The following is a 27,143-nucleotide window of genomic DNA, read 5'->3' as shown; positions in this document are numbered from 1 at the left end:
ACTAGCATACACCAGTGAACAGGAGATAAGGTCCTTTTCCCAGCGACTTCAGGGAGAAGCAGGCCTCCTCTCTGACAGCCTGGGGCAGTGTGGACCCTCTCTGCCCTTTCTCTGCCTCTACCGTTCTACCTTCCCTGCCCCTCTCTCCTGCCCTGCAGTATGGGCCTGTGCCCCTGCAGAGGGGCTTGCCTGGAGGCTGGGCAGGAGAGAGCATTAGGAACTCCTGCAATTACTTGCTCAGAAGTCCCTGAAGTCTTCTTTTCTGCTAAATTTTCTAAATGGTTATTACTGCCACACAAGGAAAATATTGATTTTTTAAATGTTTATGTGGTCCTGGAGCTACTATGACTAAATCCCCCAGAATCATAGTAGTGTCCATTTGTTCTTTCTAGACTGACAGCTCTACTGCTTTCTGAGTAGTGGGAACCTTGTCTTCTCTCTTCCTAGGGCCCAGTTTCTTTCTTCTAACATTGATTTCTGAGAGCAGTAGTGAACTGGCAGCAGCATCCTGGGGGTCTTTTTTATGGGTGGGGGGAGGTAGGGGGCAGCAGGGGATCCTATTTTAAGGGATGATTGTTTCCCACTTTAAAAATGGGAAATGTTCCCACAGGGGTTATATTGTCCTCACGCATCTCCTCCAAATATCCATTAGAGCATCACATTTAAATTGTCTTAATCAATTTCATGGATCATGTTGATTCATTTTCCTAATGTAAAAGTGTACTCAAGTCCCAGAATAATCTGGCCATGTTGGGCGCTGCTTGCAGGAGATTCTAAATGATATTTCCAGGTTAGACTCTAGGTTTTGTGAATATCCATAGGGAGGTTTGTCAGTTGTTTCCTTCTGTGTACTTGGGCATTGCAGGTACTGAATTTCCCTTTTTCTTCATCCTGGAACAGTTGATATAACATGAAGAGTAGCTAGTTCTCAACACCTCACATGTACTTTTTCCTATTGGAGAAGCTTTTCCGGTCTTTTTTTAAAAACGACTTTCACTTACATCTATTTCATTGCTTTTGGTAAAGTTTTTTTTTTTTTCCCCTCTCCAATAGAAGTACCTATTTTACAAAAAATCCAAAAGCTTTCACTATACAAATTATTTCATAATTAAAAAAAAAGATTTATTTATGCATACAGAACTGGGGTACAAGTCAGAGGTGCAGAGGTGGTGAGAGTATTCACCGGAGACAGTGGGGAGCAGAACAGGCTGACAAGTACACTACTGAGGGGGAGTAGCGGGTGGGTCAGGAAAGTTCTGCTGCTTCATGTGGTCACCTCCGGGGTGGGGATCAAACTCATGCAGAAGTGGCTTTAGCTTCTTATTGCTGTGCTTTAAGCTGCTGCACCACCAATGAGGGCCCTATTTCATAATTTTTATTTGTTCTGTATTTGTTCTATATCTTTTCTCACTGATAATTTTGACTTTCTAGATTTGATATGCCAGTAACTCATATTTTATAGTTTTTTCAAAGAATTCACTTTTCTTTTTAAGACAATGGTTACCATAACTCTATTTGTGTATTTCCCAATTAGTTATACTCCAGTTTATTATACTTACCCCTGTTATCTTTTTGTCTAAATTTCTATGTTTTTCTTTGAATGTTTTCTTTTTATCCTGATTTTTTTAAAAAAGGCTATTTTTAATGCTTTAATTTTACTTCTGAGAACAACTTTGATTAATAACTACAACTTTGAGATATGTAATATTGTTATTGTCAAATCTTTATTTGTAGTGCTTTTCAAGTTGAGGAATTTCTGCTTAAAAGTTTAGTATCAAGTCCTAGTTTCTTTGGGTTTGAGTAAGAGAATATTGCCTAGTAATATCAGCTCTGAACAATTATTGATGATTGATGTTCTTTCACATAATCCTACAGTTATAAATGCTTCATGAATGTTTTCAAAGGAGTAGTCTTGGTGCCTCACAACGTTCAGTAATGACGGATGATCGAGAAATTGTGATTGTATTGCTTCACTTATCATCTTGGAAGCCAACATTGGAAGGAACAAATGTTGTAAGATCAAGATCAAGAGCAGTGGGTTCAAATCTTTGTTACAGTGACTGGTGCCGAGCAGTAGAGATTACTCAGGGTCTGACCTTCTTTGCCTTACCCTTCAGTGTTGTGAGAAGTCAGGGAGGTCCCTCAAGTAAAACTCCTTGGCTGTGTCGCTGGCCTATTGTTTTCCCAGTAAGTGGCAACTGTTAGTATCTTTGTCTGCTTCATCTGAGACTGACTGATAGTATATCCCAGTCCTACCTTTCAGTCTTGAAAATGCCTCATCATTGTACCTTTGAATATTCTCAGACATGTTTTCTTCCTTATGAAATTTGAATCACTGATTTCTGTCTTTTATCTCTGTCATCTTCTCTCTTATTTACCTCTTTATTTAGAATAAGTTTAGGCTCTTGCTAATTCATACCCTGTCTTGTGTCTGCTGCTATTTATTATTCCACTGCAAGTGTTCCTTCCCCCATAATATGATGTGGGATTTTTCAAATAGCACTTATGTTTGCCAATATAAAATGAAGGTAGTAATACATTATTTTAAATAATATCCATAGGAATATAATAAGATGAGATGTATAAAATTGAAAATTTATAATGTTCAGATCTCAGCATTCCCAATATGTAATGGTCTCTTTTTTCTGCCCTCCACCTCCATTATTCATTCATTGTATTAGTGTAGTTGCACGACTCTTAAATCTTGGCTTTTATAATACCCAAGAAATAGACCTGACAAAGGATGAATACACTAGATATGCATGGGACCTTATTTTTTTCCAGCACCCTACTGAATACTCTTGCGCACCCTTTGCCTTTCTCCCACCTTGGAGACCTTGTTCTAGATGTCACCAGACATCCCTGCTTTCTGCTCTGTGGTATTTCTCCTGGTGGCAGACAGATATGCTGTGATTCCTAGTTTTCCATGTTCCCAGCTAAACTCTCATTTCCAAGAGGAAGGTGCCGATGGGCTAATGTTCAGTGCCCCCAGGGCCTCATACAACTGCCACTACATGATAATGGGTTTGGGTAAATATTTGTGGACTCCAGTCAGAAATTGCAGCGCCCTGCCAATGGCTCCCCAGTTGGCCTTGACTTTGCTGGTGCAGTGTTCGTTTGTGTCCTGGCATGTTCTCCTCATTCAAGTCACGTTCCTTTCCCTTCTCTTCCTGTTTCAGCCTCTTGCCATCTCTCCTCACCCTCCTATGTCTGTACAAACTCTTGTGGGGGGGGAGGGGCTTTTTTTCTAGCATGTTGGGAATACAACACAGACGTTCCTCAGACTTGCTTCTCTCTCCCAGGGAGTGTTTTTCGGAAGTAATTGTGTTTCTGGGTACTCAGGATAGCGTCCCTCTAGCTCTTTTGCAATCATTCCTATTTTCCCCCTTTCAGTCCTTAACTCTCCCAGTGCTACTCACCAGCAGCAACCTGTCTCTTTGTCACCCTTCAGTGCCCATACTTCCACCTCCCCCACCTCGAATATTCCCTTTCTTCCTATCTTGCACTGATTTTTATTGTTCTTTTACCTCGTGGAAATTTCAGCTTGTTGGTCTTAACGAATGTCATCCAAGCCTGGCCCTCCTGCAGCTTCCTGCCCTAGTTCAAGTTCATTACTTTGACTTACATAGCAGCAGGAAGCAACAAGATGCAGTCCTTAGCAGGTTAGCTTCCTGCACTCCTTGCTAAGTAGATCATGATATTCAGAAGCCCCAGGAGGGAGGATGAGGCCTGCAGTAGTGAATTTTGTTCTTTCCTTCCGCAGTTGCTTGTTTAAAGATTCAAACAATTTAGCCACATATAGTGTTTTAGTCACCGTCTTGTGTATTCTTTGAAATGTAACCCAGATGGTGGGGGAGGGGGATGTGAGTCCAAAATGGTGGTCCCATGTCACCCTGCTGGGCCTGTGCATTTCTCATTCCCCAGACCAATGATGTTTGGTGGAAGAGACTTCAGATGCTTGCAGGTGGTATATGAGAGACCTGGGCCTCTGAGGATTGGTCATTTAAAGAGAATTACCAAGGCTGGATTGCAGGCAGAGTGGTGATGGAACAGCCAACGGGTTTTGGGTGATGATTGCTGCATCAGGACCCCTGAGGCCACCTTTCCCAATTTCCCACATTTCTAGACAGTAAGATCACTACACTCTAAACTTTGAAAAGAGATAAGAATCTATGCCAGGACTCACACTGGGGTCTCTAACAGGGTTTGATGGTGCCATGGGGAAGGTAATGATTGGTGTTTTGAATCGATTCCCTGGGCTGGCACCTACTAGCTGCCTGGCCTTGATCTATTTTCTATCTTTGGGTGCAGTATTTTCTATCTTTGGGTGCAATGCATAAGGGGAGAACCCAGTCATGTGGAGGTCGAATCAAATAAGATGATACATGCAAAGTACTGTGTTCAGTGTCTGGCTTATCTAGTGCATGTTCAGTAAATATTTTCTATTATTTGTCATTACACTTTTAAATGATTATATCCACCGGCAGCTGACCTGATACTCTATAGCTGGCCACAGAGAGCAATTCAGATTTCAGTTCTCTCTCTGCACCAAGCCCTAGAGCACTTCCTGCAGAGAAGGCTGGGATGAGTGTTCCAGAGAGCCCACCCCTGCCAAGGCCTCCTGAGAGGCTGCCAGAGCACAGGCAGGAGACTGGGGCTGGAACCCCCACCCTGCCTAGGTGTGCTTCTGCAAGCTGCTGAGATCTGCGGTGCCTCAACTTTCTTATCAGTAAAAATGGTTCTGGAAGCCTTCAGTGAACTGACCTGTGGGAATTCCTGTGACTGCCCACCACATTGTGAGTGATCAGTAAATGTCAGATATTACAGTCATCATTAACCAGACCTCCCAGACCTTACCTTGGTCTGGGGATGATTTTAGTTTAAGGGACTTAGTGAAAAAATTTGCCTTGAGATTAGAGTTGTCTCAGTTCTCCTGAGATGAGTGGAAATGGGTAGATAAACGGGGTGGGGGCGAGGGGATGAAACCTAAAGCCAGACTTCTAGGAAAGGGGATTATTTATTTATTTATTTTGGAAAGGGATTTATAACTTGTGGGTGTTAAACTAGGATCTCCTGAAGAGGACGTTTCTCAATCTGGATCTGAATAGAGCGCTGTCAGAGTTGGTGTCGAGCTGTGTATCAGCAGGAAGAGTCTGTAGGAAAGATGCTATTTGCACACATACTCAGGAGCCAGAGCTGAGAAAACCCTTGGAGAGGGAGATGAGGGGGGCCCACCCTAATTATTTCTCCAGAGGAGGCCTGAAGAACTCTCCCTTTGATCTATGATAATTAAGAAAGGAGGGAAAAGTGAGAGAATTATATTTTAATCAATAAAAAATTCAGAGGTAAGTCCTCCCTGTTGACCGAGGGTGGCCAGTTCCACCACTGTGACAGCCCCCCAGAGGTTGGCCTGAGTTCGATCCCTGAACAGGGAGGTGACCCAATGGCACAGCAGACCTCTCCTGTCTCTCTCCTGCTCTCCTCAGCAGTAGAACTGCCTATTCTCCTCCTCAGTCTATCGCTGGTGAATCCTCTTACCTCCTTCTACCTCCTCCCTGCCCCCACACCTCTGGTGTAACCCCCTGTTCTTCTATGCAAAAATAAATAAACATTAAAAAATAATGTAAATAATGTAAAAAATACTGAGGTCCTAAATGCTCTATGTTAAACAGTTTGAAGCAAATCCTTCTGTGAACTAGACCCTCCTCCAAGTGGGAGGAGCACGTCACCCTCCGCAGGTGAAGCCAGACTGTGCACTGTGTCTTGAGCATCCCTCCCCAGCACTTCCTCCGTGGCTGAGGACTGGAGTGGGGAATGAGCTGCTCTGTTCACTGATCCAGGGCATCCCTCTGAAGCATCATTTCTGTTGGTCAGCTTTGGGCCCCGTGTTCCCAGCCACAGTTCCACAGTTCCTGATGATTTTGACAGAGTTCCCTGTGGACACTTGAGTCGGATCTTCTCCGATGACTGCAGGGACTTTCAGAAAGGTGGTGGTTTTTCACCTCCCAACTGGAAGACAACCCCATTCTCCTGGCATCAGAAGCAGATGTTTTGCCGTGTTCTGTGGACCTTGCCCCTGTTAGGCTGCCCAATAGGAGAGGCCAGTGCTCACCACACCTTGGCCAGTAACTTGGGTGACCCAGCTGGTTGACATGTTTTAATTAAGATTTCAGAGGCTCTTTAAAGAAAAGGTCCATCCTCTGCAGCTTCAAAGTCTGTATGAACAGCCACTCACTGTGGGTGACAGGTAGGCAGGGTGATGCCCACTGCTGGTGGACCAGCACTCCAAAGGGAGGACCCGAGGAAAAAGAACTAATTCACAGCGCTGCACCTTTTTCTTCCTTTTTTGAAATCAGCTAAGATATGTTGTGCCTTAAAACCACTTTTCCCTTATTGGGGGCGGATACTGCCTGTTGAGAATGGACATGCAGTCTGAGACTCAGGACTTCCAGCCCCTCTCTGCAGAATGGGTGACTTGGGTGAGAAGCAGAGTGCCTGTCTGAGCCTCAGCACCATGCGCTGCTGAGTAGGGAGAATCCTGGCCAGCTGCCCATTTTTCTCTGCCTCCAGTGTCCAGTGTTCCACTTGCACAAAGCCCAAGTGGCTGTCTTTGGGAAAACATCTTGCCTTTAAGATAATTTTCTTGCTTGTTTTTTTTTCTTAAAAGTGAAGTCAACATCGTTTTAATAAGTCACGGGGCTGTAATGGTCAGCATGGTGAAAACAGTTAATAATATCATATTGTACATTTGAGTGTGGCTAAGATCTAAAAAATTCTCATCATGTGGTGCAACGGGTTAGGACACAGCACTGCAAGCTGGCCACAACCACTTCAGTGTGAGTTTGGGCCCAGAACTGACCCACATGGTGCAGCAGATCTCTCCTGTCTTGCCCACAGCTCCCTTCAGCAGTGTACTTTGTCAGTCTGCCTGTGCTGTTCCCCACTCTGTCTCTGGTGAATCCTCTCACCGCCCATGCACCTCTGGCCTATACCCCAGTTCTGTATGCATAAAAAAAAAAAAAAAACTTTGGGAAAAAAATCCTCATCACAAAAAAAAAAAAAAAAAAAAACTTTGGGAAAAAAATCCTCATCACAAGAAAAACATCTGTAACTATAGGTGTGGTAATGGATGTTCACTAGACATTGTGGTGATCATTTCATACTCTGTCCAAACAGTGAGTCATTATGGTGTATACTTGAATATAGTGTTCTATCTCAATAAAAAATAGAATTAATAATTCAATAGGAACTAGCATATTTTAGCATCTCCAGTACTGCCAGCTGATGTCCATATCAGAGCTTATCTCTCTGTCATTCTGCCAGCTTTGACTAGTGTTCTTTTTAGAAATACTTGTTCATTTGAAAGGAGAGATGGTAACTCATTTGCTGTTGGAATTAGCATTCTTATGAGAGCTACTAAGGGTGAAATTTTAGATCTTTTCATCTTGTTGAATGGTGAAAGATGAATCAGTTTTATCTCCCTAGTCTACTGACTGTCCCACCTCATTTCAAGGCCAACCTCTGCACTGGCTGGCCACACCTCTTATCTGCTGGGAAGCTGTATCTCTACTGGAAATTTTGTTCGCTCCTGTGTAGACCCCAGACTGGCCTCATTGATGAGCTCTTGATAGCAATACCCTCTTCTGCAGTCCCCAGGCTGCACAATTCCAAATTGATGGCTCATGGAGGCTTGGACAATTCCTGGAAGGTTCACTTTTATATAAGTTGGCTCAAGTCCAGAAGTGACTGTATGTATTGGACTTACTTATAGTGGCCAGTTTCTTGTGGTATTTTTGGCATTTCAAGAATGTCACACAGTTTTCAGAAATGATGCCACTACCTCTTCATGGCTGGAGGCCATGCCACGGACATCGGTGCGGAGCTGTCTCCTAGGCAGTGGGTCAGTTTCAGCTCTCTTCAACTCATGGTTCTATCGCTTCTTTCTTCCAGGGGATGGCCAGGTGGATTTCGACGAATTCATGACAATTCTCGGTCCCAAACTGGTGTCTTCAGAAGGTCGGGATGGTTTTCTTGGAAACACAATAGATAGCATATTCTGGCAGGTAAGTAAGAATTTTTTTAAGATTAAGTTTAACGGTCAACATGTGTCTGTAACTTATCACTGAATTCTTGAGCTTCTGTTTAGCTCATGGAGATCACTTCTGGGCTGGTGTCACATATATTCCTTGAATAGGATATCTACATTGAGGTTCTTACTAAGTCCTCTAAACAGAGAGTCAAAAGTATACTCATTTAAGATTTAGAAGAGTGAAGTATCTCTTTCATCTCCTTATGCCAAAAACATTTTTACATTTTGGAGGAATGAGGGTCTTCCACTTCTGAGTCATGAAATTCTTTCTCCTTGGACTCTTAGGTCACACTGGTATTATTTGAGCCCAGTTCTGTCCCTGGTTCCAGGAGATCCTTGCTGGGAGGATGGAATGGTTGCCTTTGTGTTTGGATCTTGTCAATACAAGTAAATACAAGTGAGCAGCCTAGGCCTGTCACGATGTGAATTTGAATAGGATGGGACAATGAGCAAAGGAGAGAGTGGGTCATAAGTGGCAGTTTGAAAGGAAAGGCCTCAGACCCAATGGGGTGATAGATTTGAGGAAAAAGATCAGTTAAAGATTGTTCTGAGATTTCCAACTGTCTACTACTGATAGTAGAGCTGAATTCTAAAGTGATATGTTGAGTGTAAGGTGAGGGTCAGATAAGCAAGAGAAGGAAGAAAGTCTGTGCAGCTGAAATCAGGACTGGGTCACAGGCTGAGGCCAGAGCTGCTGCTGTAGATTTGGGATTCATCAGAGCTGGTGGGTCATATTTAACTTTTAGGTATGACTCCACACTTGGAAGGACAGATACGTCCCCAGCAGAAATGAAAAATGAACGTCATCTTATCTAACATGGAGAAAGATTGTTCTCCCATGACCTTTTTTCAGCCCTTCCAGATCCACACTGGACACGTTTCTGCCCCTTGTTTCTGTCCTTCCCTGCTTGCCCTTTCTCCCCACTCTGAGTGCCTTCTAGTCACCCAGCCTTCAGGACACACTGAGCCTGGAGAATTGCTGGTGCTTCCAAGCTCAGTGCTCTTCTGACCCCCACCTCAGGGGAAGGTGCTGTAGGTACCTGATCAGCACCGTAAGTCAAGGCTTCAAGTCTTCCAAGTTTTTCCACAGTGGAGCATCTACACAGCCAAAACCCCAAACCAAGAAACAATATTTCTTTTATAATATATTGACTGTCTTTAGCATCATGCAGCATGCTATTATGCTCTGTGTGTGTCTTACCAAACACGCTCCTCCTTCCAAGGCTGATAAACAGGATGGGGAGAAGAGAATAAAGGGAAAATTCCATTCTGAAATAGTTAAATGAACGCAAGCACCCCAGATTTGTGGTTATGGCTTTCCTCTCCTGATGGTGCTTATCCAGCTCAAACTTTTATGATTAGCAGAGAAGAGAAACATTGATCATTCTCAGTAGTCAGCCGCCTCTGCTGACCCCCAATCCCTTCTGCCCATTCAGAAACAGCAGCAAAAAATGGTACTGAAACATCCAGAGCAAAAATTGATACTGAAAACATCCATAGTACTCTGTTCTTCCTGGAAAATGTTTACATTCTCAGCACTTTAGTGGTTTCTCAGTTTTAGAAGGATGCTGTGTGCACGTGTAAACATGTGTGTGTAAGTGTGCATGTGTGCATGCATACATGTGCATATGTGTGCTATGTGTGTTTGCTCTGGGGGTTGATGATGGCCTACATGAGCAGCAGAAAGATGGTTTCTGCCTCTGGTTAGCTGGCAAGGGATATTAATATAAGGAAGCTCTGATATTCTTAGGAGGATGCAGACCATCTGTCTTTGACACTGACCAGACTTCCCACCAAGGACAAAGTCATTTTCCCATGGAAACAGACATAATGATATAGTCGGAAGGGTGCATTAGTGATCTACTCGGTACGTAATCTATTACAAGAAAAGCAGGTGACATAAATAACAACCACCCATATTTTATGTCACACGGTGTCTGCAGGTCAGACACCGTGGTTTTGGCCAAGCTCTCCCACAGGTGGCCGTCAAGATGCTGGCTGGATGGTAAGCATCTATAAGACTGTAAGGCTTGATGGAAGTTGAAGGATCTGCCTCCAGGGAGTTCATTTACATGGCTGGCAAGTTGACACTGGTCATGCTGTTATAGCAAGGGGAGGCTGGCTGCTGCATCCTTCCATGAGTTGCTCTCCATCGTGTTACTTAGAATGTGCTCATGCCATGGCAGTGGGCTTTTCTGGAAGTGAGAGACCCAAGAGAGTCCAGGCAGAAGATAGGATGTCTTTTATGACCTACCTTAGCAGTCAGATGCCTTTGTCTGCACCTTGTGCTGGGTTACTCAGGTCATCCCTGTGCACTGTGGGAGAAGACTCCTCCAGGTCAGTACTGAGAGGCAGGAATGACTGGGGGTCATCCTGGAGATGGGCTGCCATGTAGGTGGAGAGCCTGTAATTGGGCTTCGACTTTTGGTTGCTGCCAGCGCTGCTGTCACTGCCTTTTATGTTCCTAGGCTTTGGTTTCTCTCTGCCTTCAGGGAAACCTGTGACAGTGACTGTTCTCTGTGCTCTGATAAGTGATCCTACCAGGCACTGGCCTTATCTTGCGAGTTACATCTGTTCTCCAGTGCGCTTTTCTTAGTGGCATTCCAGCCAAGATGCCCAGAGTAAAATAAGAGCAAATGGGATGCTGCAGAAACAGCTACCTGTCAAGTGGGCTTGTCTCAGTAATTATGATTCCCTGACTGCAGGAAATTGGTATCAGCGAAGAGGGAATGTTACTGGCTACTAATGCAGCCTCCTACTCAAGGAGGGGTATCTGGGAGCCCTGCCCCGGAGTCTGTCTCCCCAGGCTTCTGAATCAGATTTCTTGATAGACAATTCAGAACATTTTTCTTATGTAGAAGATGAAATTTGGGCTTCTTTACCTTCATTTATCAAGTTACTCTGTGTTTGCTGTTACAGCGATGATATTTTTGGGAAGGAAATGTGAAACTGCTTAGAGTCCACCTTAGGACTTGGTCTGAATTAAGGGTGAAGAGGAAGGGAGGGAGAGGCTGAAAGGAACTGGGACCCAGGACTGGGGGAGTTGCTGTCACACCTGTGCTTCTGGTTGGCTCTAACTACCGAGCAGTGGGGTCTCAGTCCCTGGTGCCCCATTGTTCACTTGTGTCCCACCACATCAGTCCTCTTGCGTCAAGAATGACTTTTTAAACAAGATTTTATTTTATTTTTGCATACAAGAATTGGGGTTCAGGCCAGAGGTTGGGGGTGGGGGAGAGGATTCACCAGAGACAGAGTAGGGAGCAGAACAGGTAGATTGACTGAAATGCAGTGCTGAGGGGAGCAGTGGGTGAGACAGGTGAGGTCTGCTGTGCCATGTGGGTGACCTCCCTAGTCAAGGATTGAAGTGCTGTAGTGGCTGTGATAGCTGCAAGGTGCTGAGACTATAAGCCCTGCATCACCAGGGAGGCCCAAGAGTGACTTTTTAAAAAAAGATTTGTTTATTTATGCATACAGAACTGGGGTACAAGCCAGAGGTGCAGGGGTGGTGAGAAGATTCACCAGAGACAGAGTGGAGAGCAGAACAGGCTGACTGATGAAGTACACTGCTGAGGGGAGCAGTGGGTGGGTCAGGAGAGGTCTGCTGCGCCATGTGGTCACCTCCAGGGCAGGGATCGAACTCATGTGGAAGTGGCCTTAGTTTCTTGGTGCTGTGCTTTAACCTGCTGCGCCACCAGAGGGCCCAAGAATGACTCTTTAATACAGTAGATGATTTTAAGTAGTAGAGGAGAGCACCCCACTTCTGTATCCCAAGGTTTACCTGAGTCCCCTTTGCAGGACTGTACCTTGGCTTCTGCACGGAGCTAACCTGTCTGCAGTGAACTTGTACACAGCACACGTAGCCAGGTAATGACAAGGAGCCAAGGATTCAGGGAGATCAAGCAGCTCTGCTCCTTCCCATTAGATTTTTCTCCTTGTAAAGACAGAATCTTCCCACCCTTAGAGCACTAACCCCTCAGCGTGTCATAATGTGGTTGCCAGAAGGTGCAGGCACCTGAGCTCTGTCGAGAACTGAGCTCCTTTGCTCACATGCCTTTTAGTCACAACCTCACTGCTCAAGACTTCACTAATGTTGAGTTTCTGTTTTATTTATTTACTTGCTTGTTTTTGAGGTAACATTGGTTTACAACACTGTATATGACTTAGGGCAATAGGGTCTGTCTCTGCATCTAGCTGCCTCAGACGCATGTTAGACTTTCTGTTTTAAGAAATGAACTGCATTAATATTTAAGCAAGTAGATCTGTTTATTGGATGGTGCTTGGTGTGTAGAAAGGAGCCTGAGGCCAGACATTAAGAAACAAGAAAATTGTAGGGCTCTCTGGTCTTTGTGCGCCAAAGTATTGCCGAAGTGGCTGGGGACTCAAACTGGTTACTTATCATAATTATCAAATTGGTGGTTACCTGTCCGATGAGGGTGAGTGCTGATAAAACCTGTGGGAAAGGCAATGAAAAGTCCAGAAGAAATCAAATTCATTCATGTGAGGCCTTTGATGCCTGGGGTTGAGACCTAGAAAGCACTTTCACTTTTTTACTGGAAAGATAGCTGGCGTTAGTTAGGCAGAGATGCTTCACACATCAAATGTGGTACGAACAGGATTGCTCTCCCCCCAGTGTTTTGTCAACGTGCCACTCCATCAGCGCTTTGGATCCAAAGCTGCTGATTCTCAGTTATTAATCATCTAATGGAACCTAAATAGCTTTCAGCAGCAATGCCCATCACCACGCCTTTGAGATTGACAGCGAGCACTTGAATCCCCAAAGTGATGTTACAGCAGGTGCAATATGGAGTATTGAAAGCGGGAGTCTGCAGTGCCCAAAACGTGCTGCTCCTGAGCCAGCAGCTGCAGCATCTGGGACTGCCGGGCATGCAGATGCCCAGGCCCACCCTGGGAAACACTGAATCAGAGACATTAGGGTTTTGGGGGGCAGCATTCTGGGTTTCAGCATGTCTTTGGGTGACTCTGATGCTCCCTCAGCTTTACAAGTCATTGAGCCCCGAAGAATTTAGTGACCTGGCATGCTGCACAGGCATCTAATCAGGCTTCCTGGTGTGACTCAGGACTTGGTAATTTGGGCTTTGCTTTTATTTATCCACATTCTTAAGTGCAGTCCACAGCCAGATTAATAGGAACACAGGAGTTTCCTGGACAAAGAAGCTTCTGTCCTCATGGAGCTTGGGGTCCAACAAGATGGCATGTGGAACTGGACTAGTCCCCCAAAATGTAATGCTTCATTACTTAAGCATGATTGATGAAATCTAACACCACTGGCAACTTAACACTACCTCTGGCCCCTCTCTGCTCAAGTTCCAACCTACTGATCACACAGTTGTTTCTCCTGGCATTCAACCCCCATCAGCTCACCTCATTCCATAACAAAAGACATCTTTATCACTGTCAGGCTTAGGAAATTCCAAGTCTTATGGGAGCTGTGAGCCAGAAACTATGGATGAAGAACCAATATAGTTGAGAAATATACTTTGGTCATCTGAATAACCAACTATATTTTTTCTTGTAAATCACAATATTGCATTTATAATCTAGGGAACAATTTTTGAAACTTTAAAGCAATGGGGGAATTTATTAAGATTAAAGTGCTAAAAGATTTGAAAACTAATGGTAAAAAATGACAATTGACAGACACATGTATGTGAAGAGCATTTCTAGCACTCGGAAAACCTCTTAGCATGACAATAAAATATTAAAAATTTAACCTCACTAGAAATCTAAGAAGTATAAATTGAAACAGTAATTCGTGTTTTGTCCCAACTTCTGTGACCGGCCCCAAGAAAGGAAGGCGGGGGCAGAGGCTGAGCAAGCAGAGTTTATTGCTCCGAGACAGCAGCTAAGCAGGAGCTCCTCCGGAGGAGTCCACAGCTACTGCCAAACCAGTAAGGGGGAAGGGTCTTTTATAGAGATTCTAGGTTCACATTCCAAAGGGTGATTCATCCCTGTGTCCCCATGCTAGGCCCAGTTCCTCTCACCTGTATCTCCTGGATGCTAGTTGATTATCATTTCTTTATCACCTTCAGCTAGTGTCATCCGGGATGCAAGGTCAGTTTATCACCACCTTATCAAGCTTGGATGCAAGGCTCAATTCTTTCCTTGTCAGTAAATCTTTGGTCACTCCCTACAATTAGATAGCAGTTTTTTTCCCTATCAGATTGGAAAAGAATAAAGGGTAATACTCAGTGTGGTCAAGAGTGAGATAAAATTGACAAATTTACTATTGATGAAAATGTACAAATTTTCTGAAAATTGTCAGTGATACTTAACCCTAACTTTTCAAATATTTAAGCTCTGTAATTAAAAAGTAATTCTGTGTCTAGGATTCTGTCAGATGAAAGTAGTTAGAGATACAGAAAATGCAGTTACAAAGATAGGATATTGTACCATTATTTAACATAATATTTCCATTTTGCTGTCTGGATAGAGATTACATTTACAATAGAATTACCTTGCTGTTCTACTTCTGTTCTATATCATTTATATTCATAGACAGAAAAAAGCTGGAGAAATGTAATAATTCTGACAACACTAATTATTATGAATTGGAGTAAAGGTGAATGTAATTTCTTTATCCTTTTGCCTTTTCTGAAATTTCTACAGTTAAGTCACATGATCTATTCTGCACTATTCAATGAAGTTAACAAAATCACGAATTAACAAAATCACATTGTAAAGAATGAAGAGAAATATAAGGTGACATCTTCTGAACAAAGAAATTTCTGTCTTCATGGATCTTGGGCCCCAACAGGGAGATACAATTGTTTTTTATGTTGGAAAAGAGTGATAGGAATTTCTCATACATTTGCCCATTGTTATGATAATGTACAACGTTGTTATGAAATTAAAAACATGCAATGAAAATTGCTGCCCCAGCCACCTCTGAATGGCAGTCAGTCCCCACCAAAGCTTTCCATGACCTGCTTCAGAAGCCACAGGAGACCACTGAGCAGTATCCCCACCCATCAGTCACTTTGGTATGCTGAAAAATCACTTCAAGAGAATGAATAGATTCTATAATTTAAAAAAAATCATAAATTTGAAAGTAATTTAGAAAGTCCCCTTGAAATGAATTCATGGCTGGTACTTGAGGCTGTGGTTGGGACGACTGACACAGCCAGGGAGGGAAAGTCACTGGTCACACAGCAAAGTCCTGGCACTGGTCACTTCATTCTTACATCCAATAGCATCTTCCGAAGGTCTATGGAAAGTTTCTTTCTTTTATTCAATTTACTTATCCTTAAGGATGTAAAATGCAAGGCTTTTATATAACATAGACACTATAAACTCATCAAATGTAGAATTTCAAGTCACCTAAATGAACAGGGCAGTAGAAAAGGAAAATGACTGGACTGATTCTGTCAGGGTTTAAGTCTTGCATTGAAGTTCAGAGGGAGCAGAAGAAAGAACGAGGCAGACTGAAAAACTGGTGGGAACCATCTGGGGTCCGACAGACACGCTTTCTAAGACCACAGCAAGCAGTAGCCAAAGGCAGGCTTCCAGAGGGGCTTCAGGGACTATGTCCTGGAGACACTTTCTTGATTTTTTAAAAGCAATTTTATTGATTCACCGTTGGCATGGAAAAACTGTACATACTGAGTGTGTATACAGCTCGGTGAGTTTAGGGCACCATACACTTAGATCATACCTCCAAGGCCATGGTCATACCCATCTCTGCCTGAAGGTTCCTCTCCACTTCACATTGCTGTTAGTGACATATAGGTAAGAGCTTCGCACAATACCTTGAGTGTGTCAGTACAGCATATTGTTAGCTGTGAGCTCAGTGCTATCTGCTAGACCTACATCTGGGAAAACGCAACTCCATAGGCCTTCGACTATCCTCTCCCTACCTTCCTCCCACCCCCTGGCATCCACCATTCATTTTTTTTTAATATTTTAATTTTTCATTGCATGTTTCTGACTACTTCCTACATGGTAGGAAGTGGTTTTGGAATTTTGGCTTTTATCTCTCTTCCTTAACAAATTTTCTCATCTGCTATCACTGGCTTCTTAGTTAATTTCTTAGATTCTCTATGTCGTTGTGACTTTTCCTACAAATCATGATGATGTTTCCTCCTTTCTGGCAGTATTGACTTTAATTCCATTTGTATAAACTAAAATCAGCTTATCAGTAACACATAGGATGGGTGAGATTTGCTATTAGGGTATTAAAGTCTTACTAATCGTTTTTAAAATCACAAATATATCTGTTCTGCCACCATCCCAGGCCAGGTAGGTTCATTATCCATTCAGGAAGCTTGAAAGAGAACCTGGGAACCCCCTTGGCATCAGTTCACAGGTTAGGGGAGACAAACCAGCAGGGAGACAGCAACTGGGGACCCCTGCAAATCTTCATACCCCTCCCCTCTCTTCACCTTCTCTGGCACTCTCCACTGCACTCTGAGGCTTGGGCCTTGGCCCTTCCCGTCCGTCTGCAGCCACCCTATGTGCTCAGGTGCGCCCATATTGCACACCCCCCCCCCAGCTGCTGCCATCAGGCATGTGTGTAACCCGCAGGTGTGGATCCTGGATGCTAATGCTGGGAGGGCGGGAACAATCCTGATCCCTTCCATTTACCCTCCAGTATCTTTATTAACAGTCCTTTGAATCTCTAGTAATATGATCATGTAATTATTCTTGTTTTGATTTATTGATTTGATGTAACAGTTAACATTTCCTAATATTAAACAATTTTGACGTTTTTAGGATTAACATCAGTTGTTTTGGTAGGTCATTTTATTAATGTAATTGGAATTTGTAATATAATCTTCAGATTTCATTTGCCATCAAATTTGATTTATTACATATTCAGAAATAAAAGCAGCGTACAGTTTACAAAGCTGTGTTATCATTTTGTACTGAAATGTCTTTATTCTGAGAAAATTTGTCCAGTTCCTGTTCTTTGTACACTATGGAATTTATTTATGGTTTTGAATGTGAGCAGGCAAGTTTGATGAAACTGCCTTGATCTAGTGGGTGAGATAATTATTTGATAAATTTTAATTAGTCTTTAATTGACTTTGAAAATTTGTTATCTTTAAGAAAGCCCCAATAAATTGAGGTTAATTTATTAGCCCTTCCTTATATATACATAATATTGGTTTAAAATTTCTTTGAAAGTGTTCTCCTTTACCATTGTTCTAGCCTCTCTTAATTGCAGTTTTTCTTTCTCTCAGTCCTTGCTAATTTTTTATACCAGAAAATGGTATATTTTTTAATTTTTGAGAAAATTTACTCTTTCGTTTTATGGCATTTTTTTTACCCTGTTTCCTGTTGCAGTATTTTGGGCTGTTTCCTTGTTCTGTGAAATCCTGGGGTCTGATATAGGGGCGCTCAGACTCCAACCTTTCACTGATTGTCATTATTTATAAAACTGTATTAATGAAAGAATTTAACATGAATTTTCCTCTTGGTACAGCTTTACTACCATCATGAGAATTTGACATGCAATGATATCATTCTCATATATGGTCTATAATTAAGATTCTAGTAGTTTTGTAGGAGAATATTTCTGAATACTTTGTTTAAACATTTATTATTAATTTCTCATTTATATATATGTCTTTTTACTATTCACTGTATTCATTTGTTGTGTCTTATAATAGGTTCTATTTCTATAAATGAAGATGGTGACTTAATACACTGTTTTCCAGTTTGTAGAAATGCAAATATTGCCATATGTCCTTTGTGCCCCATTTCCACTAGTAATTACAGTAAAATCTTGAATATCCTGGTTTGTATTGAACATTCTCAATCTGTTTTAGATTGGCATTTTAAGTTCTGTATGAATTCTGCTTCATTGTGTGTGTCTGATGTTTCATTCATTCTTTTATTGATTCACTCAACAAGTGCTTATTGAAAGCCTCTTGTAGAACCAGCAGCGGGTGAGTGAGGGTCAAGTGTCTCATTCTCATGTAAGTTATAATCTAGTGTAGGGGAGCAGTGGAGAGCCAGACATTAAATAAACAGTTGATAATAAGGTAATCTCAGATAATATTAACTTCTACAAAATACACGAATGAGGACAGTCAGGGAACAAGTGCATTTAAACAGTGGACTTCATGCTTTAAATCATGAGTCATCTTTAACTATTCAAGTGCCGGGGGAAGTGCTTACCATGGAAAGGCAAGAACAAGTTCCAAGTGTCTTGGGTGGAACAAAGTTGACTAGAATTTTGTAGGCAAGGGAAGACTATAGGAGAAGTGGAAGATACCAGCAGAGACCAAGTCTTGTGGGATGACATAGGACCTTTGCTAGGTTATAGGTTTAGCAGAATGTGTTTGAGATTAATCTAACATGGTGCAAATGAAATAGAATCTGATATCACTTTCACTTAAGTCTATGTTGCCTTGTTCACTCCTCAGATCTGACCCAGGGCTTCTTGGACTCCATCTGACTCACTGCTCTGAAATCCTAGGGTGCTGCCTATCAACATCTGTTCTCCAGGCATCAGAAGGGAAGGGGAGGGTAAGGGGAGCTCAGGTCCTTGCAGGAGGTGCACACATCTCTTCTAATTATGTCCCATCGGCCAAAAGTTGGTTACATGTCTTCACCCAGCAGCAAGGCAAGTCAGGAAATACAGTCTTTATCCTAGACAGCCATATTTTCAGATTTAAAAACTGAGGATTTTGTCAAGAACACTGTCTCTGATCTCATCACGGCAAAAGTGAATGGAATATTTCAAACACTGGAATGTTTCAAACACTGTAGTGGCATGATTTGATTTACATGGATGTTTTGATGTAGTCTACACGACATCACCACTGCTGTGTTGAAGATGTGTGAGGGAGGGCAGGAATGGAAATGGGGACTCAGGAAGTTATTTCAAGAGTCAAGGAGATGTGATGATGGTTTGCATTAAGGTTGAAACATAGTACTGAGACGGGGCAGGTACAACCTTTTTTATTTTTGTAGAAAATGATTGAAATTGTGGCATTTTCATTATGTATCCATTATTATGGTTATACCTAAAAATAATCTTCTTGATCTATCCACTATTTTTGTCTTGAGTGTTCTTTCCTGATATTATTACTAACCCTCATCTCATTTTCTTTTTGCCGTCTGGTGGATAATTCCTTATCTGTCCTTTTTCTTTAAAAACCTCTACCTTTTTAGTTGTTCCTCTCTTTATAAGGATATAATGTCAGATTTATTTTTATAAGTCTGTCTAGAGAATTTTTCTTTTAATGGAGTGATTTAATACATTGGCAATTCTTTTATAACTGATATTTGTTCACAGTTCAGTAATTTTATGTTTTTCTTTTTCATACTAAGCTATGTCCTTTGTGTTCTACCTTTGGCTATGTTGATCGTTTTGTGTGCTTCATCTTCTAAATTAAATATAGAGGTAACTCTTTTTGTTATAATCCTCTTACTGAGCTTTACCTTTATGAAAAATGTATTTAAAATGATACTTGTCTGAATATTAAAGTCAAAGGAATGAATAGCTATTTTCTTAAAAGAAACGTTGGCACATATTTTTGACTTATATGTACTGACACTTCCCAATTTACCTTAATATAGTCTAGCAATATATATTCTGTTTAAATTTTTTTTATTGAAATAGTTGTAGATTTATGTGTGGTTTTAGAAATAATTCCAAAAGAAATAATTCTAAAATTGAGTGGAGTGGCCACTCAATTTCCTCCAAAGATAATCTCTTGCCAAGCCATAGTAGATCATAAATAGAATTTTGACATTAATACATTAATTCACCAATATTTTTCAGATTTCCCTGGTTTTACTTCTACTTACACATGTGTATATACACATTGACTGCTATGCAATTTTGTCATATATTAGTTTGTGTATTTACCATGGTCACCAAGATAATTCATGCTTTCCATCTTATTGAGTGAATTCTACTGATCTGTCCTCAAGTTCATTCATTCTAACCTCTGTTCTCTATCTTCCTAGTCTATTCTACAGCTTTTTAAATTTCTGATATTGTATTTTCTTTTTACTTTATTTCCATTTGTTTCACAAGAACTTGTGATTCACTGTCAAAGGACTTTCATGATGCCTGCTTTAAAATCCTTGTCATCAGGTATTGATGCTTCCTACCTGTCTGTTCTTATTCAAGGTGTGATTTTCTTGATTCTTGATAGGTGGTTTTCTGTTGTACCTTGGACCTTTTGTCTAATATTAAAAGACTCTAGATTCTATTTAAATCTTTTGTTTTAGTAGGCAGTCACCCTGTTTTATAGGTTTTAGAGACAGGGTGGCTTACTTGTAAGGCCTGGTTTCCATGAGCTTCAGTCCAGGGCCCTGTGGTGGTCTTTTGGTCTGTTTGGTTTACCTGGATCTGTAGACTCCCACTGGTTCCTTCTCATTCTGCTTAAGAGGTGGAAAGGATTTCCTCAGGCAAAGTCCTGTGTCTTTCCTTAAAGACTGAGAACCTCAGGCAGGAAAGAAAAGATGTCCAGAGACAGGTGTGTTTGTGGGGGGCGTGTCTCCTGCCTCTGGGGTTCAGAGAGTTGCTTCCTAGGGTAGGTACTGAGGTAAGATACACTGTGCTGCGCTGGGGTGGAGGGGGGTGTCTTAGCTGAGGCTTTCTGGAGTGGGCCATTCACTTGGGTCCCTCTTGCTGGGGTCAACCTCAGGGGTTGACCCAACATTAAACCCAACATTTTCATAGCATTTTGCCTAGTACTATTTTCCCCATTTTCTCCTTGAGGGAAAACTAATGTGCTTTGGTCAAATAATAGTAGAAATACTTCATATGCCAAAGAATTCATTTCTTGGAGATTTATCATTTAGTGAAAATCTTGATATAACCTTCACTTGCAAAACTTGCTGAATTTTGCTTAGTCTGTTGTTTCTCAAATCATGCATTGGTGATGACGGAATCTCTTTTTGAACTTTTCCTATTAACACTTATATCCTCAGTGCTTTTAGACCTAAGGAGAAGAAAACCTGAACATGACATCAGTAGTGAAGACACTGACCTGACTTAAGTTTGGGGTGGCTGTCAGGATGGGACCCGAGGCCAGGGGTATCCTGCATTTGTGGGGTGATCAGCGAGGTCCAGGGGTGATCAGTGGTCTTGCATTCCAGCACCCCCAGCCTGTTGGCAGTGCCTCCTCACCCAGGTTGCTTCTGACTGAGGGCTGGCTGCTGCAACTTTAGACACTGGGACTGTACTTGGAATAGGGTGGACAGAACACAGCCAAAAGCCTTCCTTCTAACAATTCTCTTTCTTATTAGAAAACGGGAAATTTCTTAGAAGATTTCTATCAGCATTTCTCTTTAAATGACTTTAGCCAAAATACAATCACATGCTTGCTCCCTAGCTGCAGGGGACGATGAGAAAGCTGGCTACCTGGCAAAGAGGACTATAGCAGATTGTGACTAGCCTAGATCTGTATGGACACCCTTGGGGCTGGACTCACTAAGTCAAATCATTCTTCTTTAGGGAAGGAAGATGAGAGGGAAGTTTTTGTCCAGTATACTACAAATGGTACCTGCTAGAACCTTCTCAATAAAATGGCAGGCAGAATACATCTGCCTTTGTCCATGGTTTTCTTATGCTTTCTAGAAAACAATTTGGAGGATGATTCCATTATATTATGGAGGACTTGTTTTGTTTAGCCCAGTACTTATAATTTTTTCTTTAAAATCATACCTTGGGCAGGATGGGTCTTTTTTTTTTTGTTGTTGTTGTTGCTTTGGACCTTGGAGAGTTCTTCTGAATGTCAACTCAGGCCTTTCTTCCTCTCAGGCAAGTTTCCGTTATTCTCATTTTAGTTATTGCTTCTGCTCTTACTGTTTTGCTTTTCTCACTTGGCCCTCAGGTTAAACTTCTGTTCTCTTCCTTCTTATTTGACAGCTTCTCTCTCTGTATTTCATTCCTCTTCCACTCACATTCTATGGAATTCTGACATTGTTCCTCTGCATATTCATTCTGATTTCTGGAATGTATAGCCTGCTGTGTATGACCTTCAAGGCAATTTTAGCATTTTCTTCTCGTAATTGAATCCTTTTCTATTTCTTTATTTCAACATTGTTCTCCCCCATCTCGTCCTGTTTCTGTTCCATAGTGACCAAGTCCTTGTGGGTGCTTTGGAGACTCTAAACTAAAGTTTTTAAAGCATTGTCATGTTTCTTGTGGACAGTGATTTATGTCAGAGTAATTTTTCCCTCTAATCAGGATAATGTTTATTTCCCCTTGTACCTCACTATCTTTCCAAAACTACTCTGTTAACATGTCCCCCTCTAATCCACATTGTCTGAGTCCTGGGATCTGTCACAGAGCTCCAAGGCTGCTTAGCCTGGTTTCCTGACTTCTTTGGGTCTGTTTTTCCTCTTGTGGTTCAGAGCATAGAGTTGGTGGTTTCTTTCTACATCCTTCCAGGAACGTGGCCATCAGTGGAAATTCCTCCCAGATTTTGGCCTGTGGACTTCTCTTATCTTCTGTTCACAGTTGGTACTGAGGGTCTTGCCTTTTCACTTATTTCTGTGTGTATTCTCTGGGGAAATTAACCAGGAAATCTAGTTTGCCACTGGGCCAGCATTCATAGTCAGCTGGTGAGTCCTTGGGCTCGTCCCAGGGCAGCAGAGTGGAGTCACAGGAACAAGCAAAGGATCCTCGGTGTGGGGTCTCACCAGCAGTTGGCCTTTCACTTGCTGTGGGACTGTGAGCCTGTGACTGCTCCTTACAGCCCTGCATCTGCAGCCATCACAGGAATATCCACATGACAAGGTCACTGTGAGATGAAACGGGATACCACATCAAGGGGCTCGCTCTCACGGTGTGCCCAGTCTCCTCCTCAAATTCCCTGTACCCACTGTGGAGATGGCCAGCTCTCTCGTTGGCCAGCCCTGCTCTCCCAGCCTGGGTCAGAGCCCTGTGCTTGGACCCATCCTCACAGCCTGGGCCTGTTCAGTATTTAAAGACAGGTTTTGCAAGGGCTGTGGATTTGGGGTGCTGAATTTGGCTTTCAGACCATCTTTGCCATCTTTTCTCGTCCCGACAGACATTCCCAATGCTCCTTTTTGAGAGGCAACAAAGTGTAATGTTTAGGATCATCAGTTTCTTGTAAAGCCCAGATCGGCCTGTCTGAGCCATGGGTCCCCAGTTAGATGCTTCCTCATTGCTTCACCTCATCTTTCAATTCAAGGGTTATGATAGACCTGTCTCGTGGTGTTGATTGGTCTGTGTGAAGATGAAAAACATTCAGAACACTTCTTGACACTTGGTGCTTGGTCTCCGGGATGGTGAAGATGATAATAATGGAGATGATAATGAGGATGCCAATGCCTACCATCATCTCCATCATCACTGGATCCTCTCCCTGTTGATCGTCTAGTGTGGATACCAAGTTCTGCCGGCCAGAAGCAGCTTCCCGCACCCCTCCCCCCACCCCACCCTACTGCGCCTGTGCCTGGTGGGCCCAGGGAGCCAGGTCAGTCTGTCTTCCCACCTGTCTTGCCCTGCATCTGTCACCTTCTCCTCTCCCAGCTATATTCTCCCAACACTGAAAGATAAAGGCTGGAAGACTGCAGTCTGTCCTCAGAGAGAGTGGAAGAGAGACAAGCTCACCATCCAGAAAGATTTAGACATTTATCTGCCTGTAGGCAAGAAACTGAACCGGATGATCCTTCAAGGTCAGGCCTCCGCTTTTAAATCTTTCAAAGATTCTGCTTCTCCCGCAGGACAGAGTCCCAGATTCCAAAACCCTTTACCATCTGCTGTGCTTTACCTCCTCAGCCAGTGCCCTCAGCACTCCCCTCACGAGCTTACCCTACAAACCTCTAAGATGGCCGCAGCTCCCCAGTGCCTCCTGTTTCCTACCATCTTCCTGGCCCCGGGGAAACCCTGGTGCCCCACCCTGTGCTGTGTGTCCAGTGCTCACTGCGTGCCAGACTGCCCCTCCATCGGGGTGCTGTGCTGTCCCCTCCTGCCTCGGCTTATGTAACGGCACGTGGGCTCGGCCTGGACCCAGTGGCTTCTGATGCTAACAGGATGCTGACTAAGTATAACGTGTGACATCGTCAAAGCACGACTTTATTTTTGTCTTGTTGCCCCTCTGAAACATGTCCACTCACTGTCACCTCACTCTGCCCCTAGATGAAAACCCTGAGACTTTTTTTTTTTCTGTAAGACTTTAAAGAATTAAATATTTTACTCATTCAGGAAAGTACAGAGGAAATGTGACAGTGTTATGTAACAAATCAGCCCTATTGAGCAAATGGTATAGGAGGCAATCAGTGCTTCAGAATTTCACAAGAAATCAAATGTTACAGCTTTGTCTCCTGTGCCTCTTCTCCCACTATGCTAGCGTCGGTTTCTGCTTTCTATTTCATATTTTTATACTTTTGCTATATAGGTATGTTCTGCAAACAATCATTTGTTTTACCACTTTACATAAAAGGTGTCTGCTGCTGATGACACAGTCTTGGGCTCAAGAACTTGTCTCCACTCAGCCAGATTCCCACATGCTGTCTCGTCTCAGTAGTGGAATACTGCAGCCAGCGGGTCAGCATTTCTAAGCAAGATCCCATTTATGATATACCCATATTGATATGTGTGCTATTCGTTTAAATGTTGCAAAGTATTCCATTGTGCTGTCAGCAACAGATTCTACCCCATCCAGCTTCAGATTCCACTGGAATCTAGTTTCCAGGTTTTGGTTATTACAAATAGTGCCACTATTAAAACCTTCTTCAATCCCCATGCACACGCCTCTTCAGGGTCACGGAGGCTCCTGGGGGAGACCTGGAAGCAGAATTACTTTGTGAATGTGTATGTGTGTGTGTGTTTATGCCTCTTCTGCTCTGTTAAGATTTGCCAGTTGTCTTCTAAAGCTCTTGTTCAGATTTACAGTCCTGATGTTCCTCTATGAGAACTCCCACCAACCTGCACCCTTTGCCAAAATGTAGAGTGTGTGATCCAATTTCATCCTTGTTACAGTTTCTTCTGTTTGAGTTCTGCAGAGGCTCACCCTTCTCGCTATACGTGTGGACCACTGGGTTTTCTGTTTTATAATTTGCCTATTCAAATATTCTTTGCCAAATATTCGGTTGGGTGGTATGTTTTTTCTTATTGATTTGTTTGAATCACTGTTCTGTTCTTACCTCCCCATGACTCAGTGCTCCCTGGTAATAGCAAAGGTAGAGAGAATCATTGAAGTCTAGATGGCTACGAACTCATGCCAAATCACCATGTCCTCAGGAGATAGAGAACTTCTCTCCTTCTCCAATCGAAACATCTAGATGATATTTTGACTGTAACTACAGGGTTTGCAACTCCATGCTTTCATTCATACACTGTTTCCAGCAACATCCCTGGCTGCTGGAACTTGTCAGCACTACCAGATGCTCTCCTGACATTTTGAGGGCAAGTTAATCATTTTATATGTAACTCAGTTGTTCCCTTTTATAACATCATTCCTGCTGAGTTTCATGTGTTTATTTTTGTTTTGCTATTGTGGTTCTTAGGAGAGACTCACTAACTCTTCACTGGTTGTTGTAGGGGGCCAGTGGGTCCTGATGTCTGGCAACCCATCCAGAATGACACACCTGGCTTGATCAAGCTTTTTACCTTGAGTAGGATCCTGCTGTCTTCTCAACCTTCTCATTTTTGGCGTCACACTTTTGCCTATCCTGTCTTGTTTTCTCTTGTTCCCTCCAAGGTCTGACTTTTTCTACAATGCTGAGATATCCTGTTCAGTTTCACCTGAATCTGTTATCTTTACTAGCTAGAGAGCCACGGATGCTTTTCTCACCCTCCTTGCAAGAGCTAGTTTCTTTAATGAATGGCTCACACTTCATAATTTATGGAAATCTGGGGGGGGGGGGGAGAGTACCAGCACTCCATTTGTTTTAATAATCTTTCAACTATTGTCTCTTGGTTTGGTTGATTATCTCCTCTGCATTTTAGACTATAATTTATAGTTTCTTTTAACTTAATTCTGTTCTATTTATGTCCACTGTTTCTGGGTATTTTTTCCTGATTTGTCTTTGTAAGCAGCATTTAGTTAGTTTTTTAAAACTCCAATCAGATAGTCTTTGTATTTAAATAGATGTGTTTAATCCACTGTGTGTGTGTATGTGTGTGAGAGAGAGACAAAGAGAGAGGAGAAGTTGTATAGATATGTTTGGATTCCCTTGTATTAACCTTATTTTGTATTTTCTGTTCCCATTGGATATATCGTATTCTCTTACCTATTGAATAGCTTAACCTCTCTCCTTCATTTTGATTTATACATTATAATATATATGTATATATAAAATAATATATAACACAGTTCCATTATATGTATTTCTATTTTACATTTAAAGTCTTTATTTTGGCATTTTTTTTACAAAGTTCAAAATTACTCAACTTCTCCTGCTGTGATCCACCTAAGATAGTGACCACCACCATTGACCTATTCTTGACCTCTGTCATGTAGAATTGGGTGACCCCAGTAACATCACAGCACCCACAGGTAGCTGGAACACTGTGTCCTCCTTTCCCCAGCAGGGGAGCCCCGTCCTGCTGTCTGGCTTTGGAGATTGGCCCTCATCTTACCCCAAGCAATTTTAGTCCTCTTTCCCCAGCAGGAGAGGTGCACCCCATACCACTGTCTGGTCTGTATCTAAAGCCATCAGCCCTCAGGTTCAGTGCAGGATTCTGCATGATGTTTGCTTCAGTCTTTGACAAATAGAAATCACTTCTCCAGCAGGATGCTGTCTGTCTTTATCCTTGTGTATATGGCAGCCGGGTGGGGAGTGATACTCAATGCAGGTCCTTCTAGTCCTCTCATGACTGGTTCCCTCCTGCTAGATTTTGAGCCTCTTGAGAGTAAGAACTGCTTTCATTTGTATGTCTTGCAATTTCATTCTATTTATATCCAGTGTTTCTGGGTAGTTTTTTTTTTTCTTGATTTCTTTGTAAGCAGCATGTATTTTTTTTAAATGATTTATTTATTTATGCTTACAGAACTGGGGTACAGGCCAGAGGTGTGGTGGGTGAGAGGAGTCACCAGAGAGAGAGTAGGGAGCAGAACAGGCAGATCTACTGAAGTACACTGCTGAAGGGAGCAGC

General features: G+C 42.5%; 1 protein-coding gene across 9 annotated transcripts in view; it reads left to right on the top strand.

Moving 5' to 3' along the window:
- Positions 1-27,143, top strand: part of CALN1 (calneuron 1) — a 376,527-nt gene that overhangs the window by 226,985 nt on the left and 122,399 nt on the right. For all 9 annotated transcript variants that reach the window (XM_012729086.1, XM_004688317.2, XM_012729087.1 and 6 more), the window contains one exon: positions 7,951-8,063. In XM_012729086.1, coding sequence (XP_012584540.1) covers positions 7,951-8,063 — 113 coding nt within the window. The remainder of the gene's footprint in view (positions 1-7,950; positions 8,064-27,143) is intronic.

The sequence above is a fragment of the Condylura cristata genome, unplaced genomic scaffold, assembly GCF_000260355.1.
Source record: "Condylura cristata isolate star-nosed mole 26May11 unplaced genomic scaffold, ConCri1.0 scaffold00024, whole genome shotgun sequence".
Lineage (NCBI taxonomy): Eukaryota > Metazoa > Chordata > Mammalia > Eulipotyphla > Talpidae > Condylura > Condylura cristata.
The sequence above is the reverse complement of the archived record's forward strand: the minus strand, read 5'-3'. Positions and strand labels throughout refer to the sequence as shown.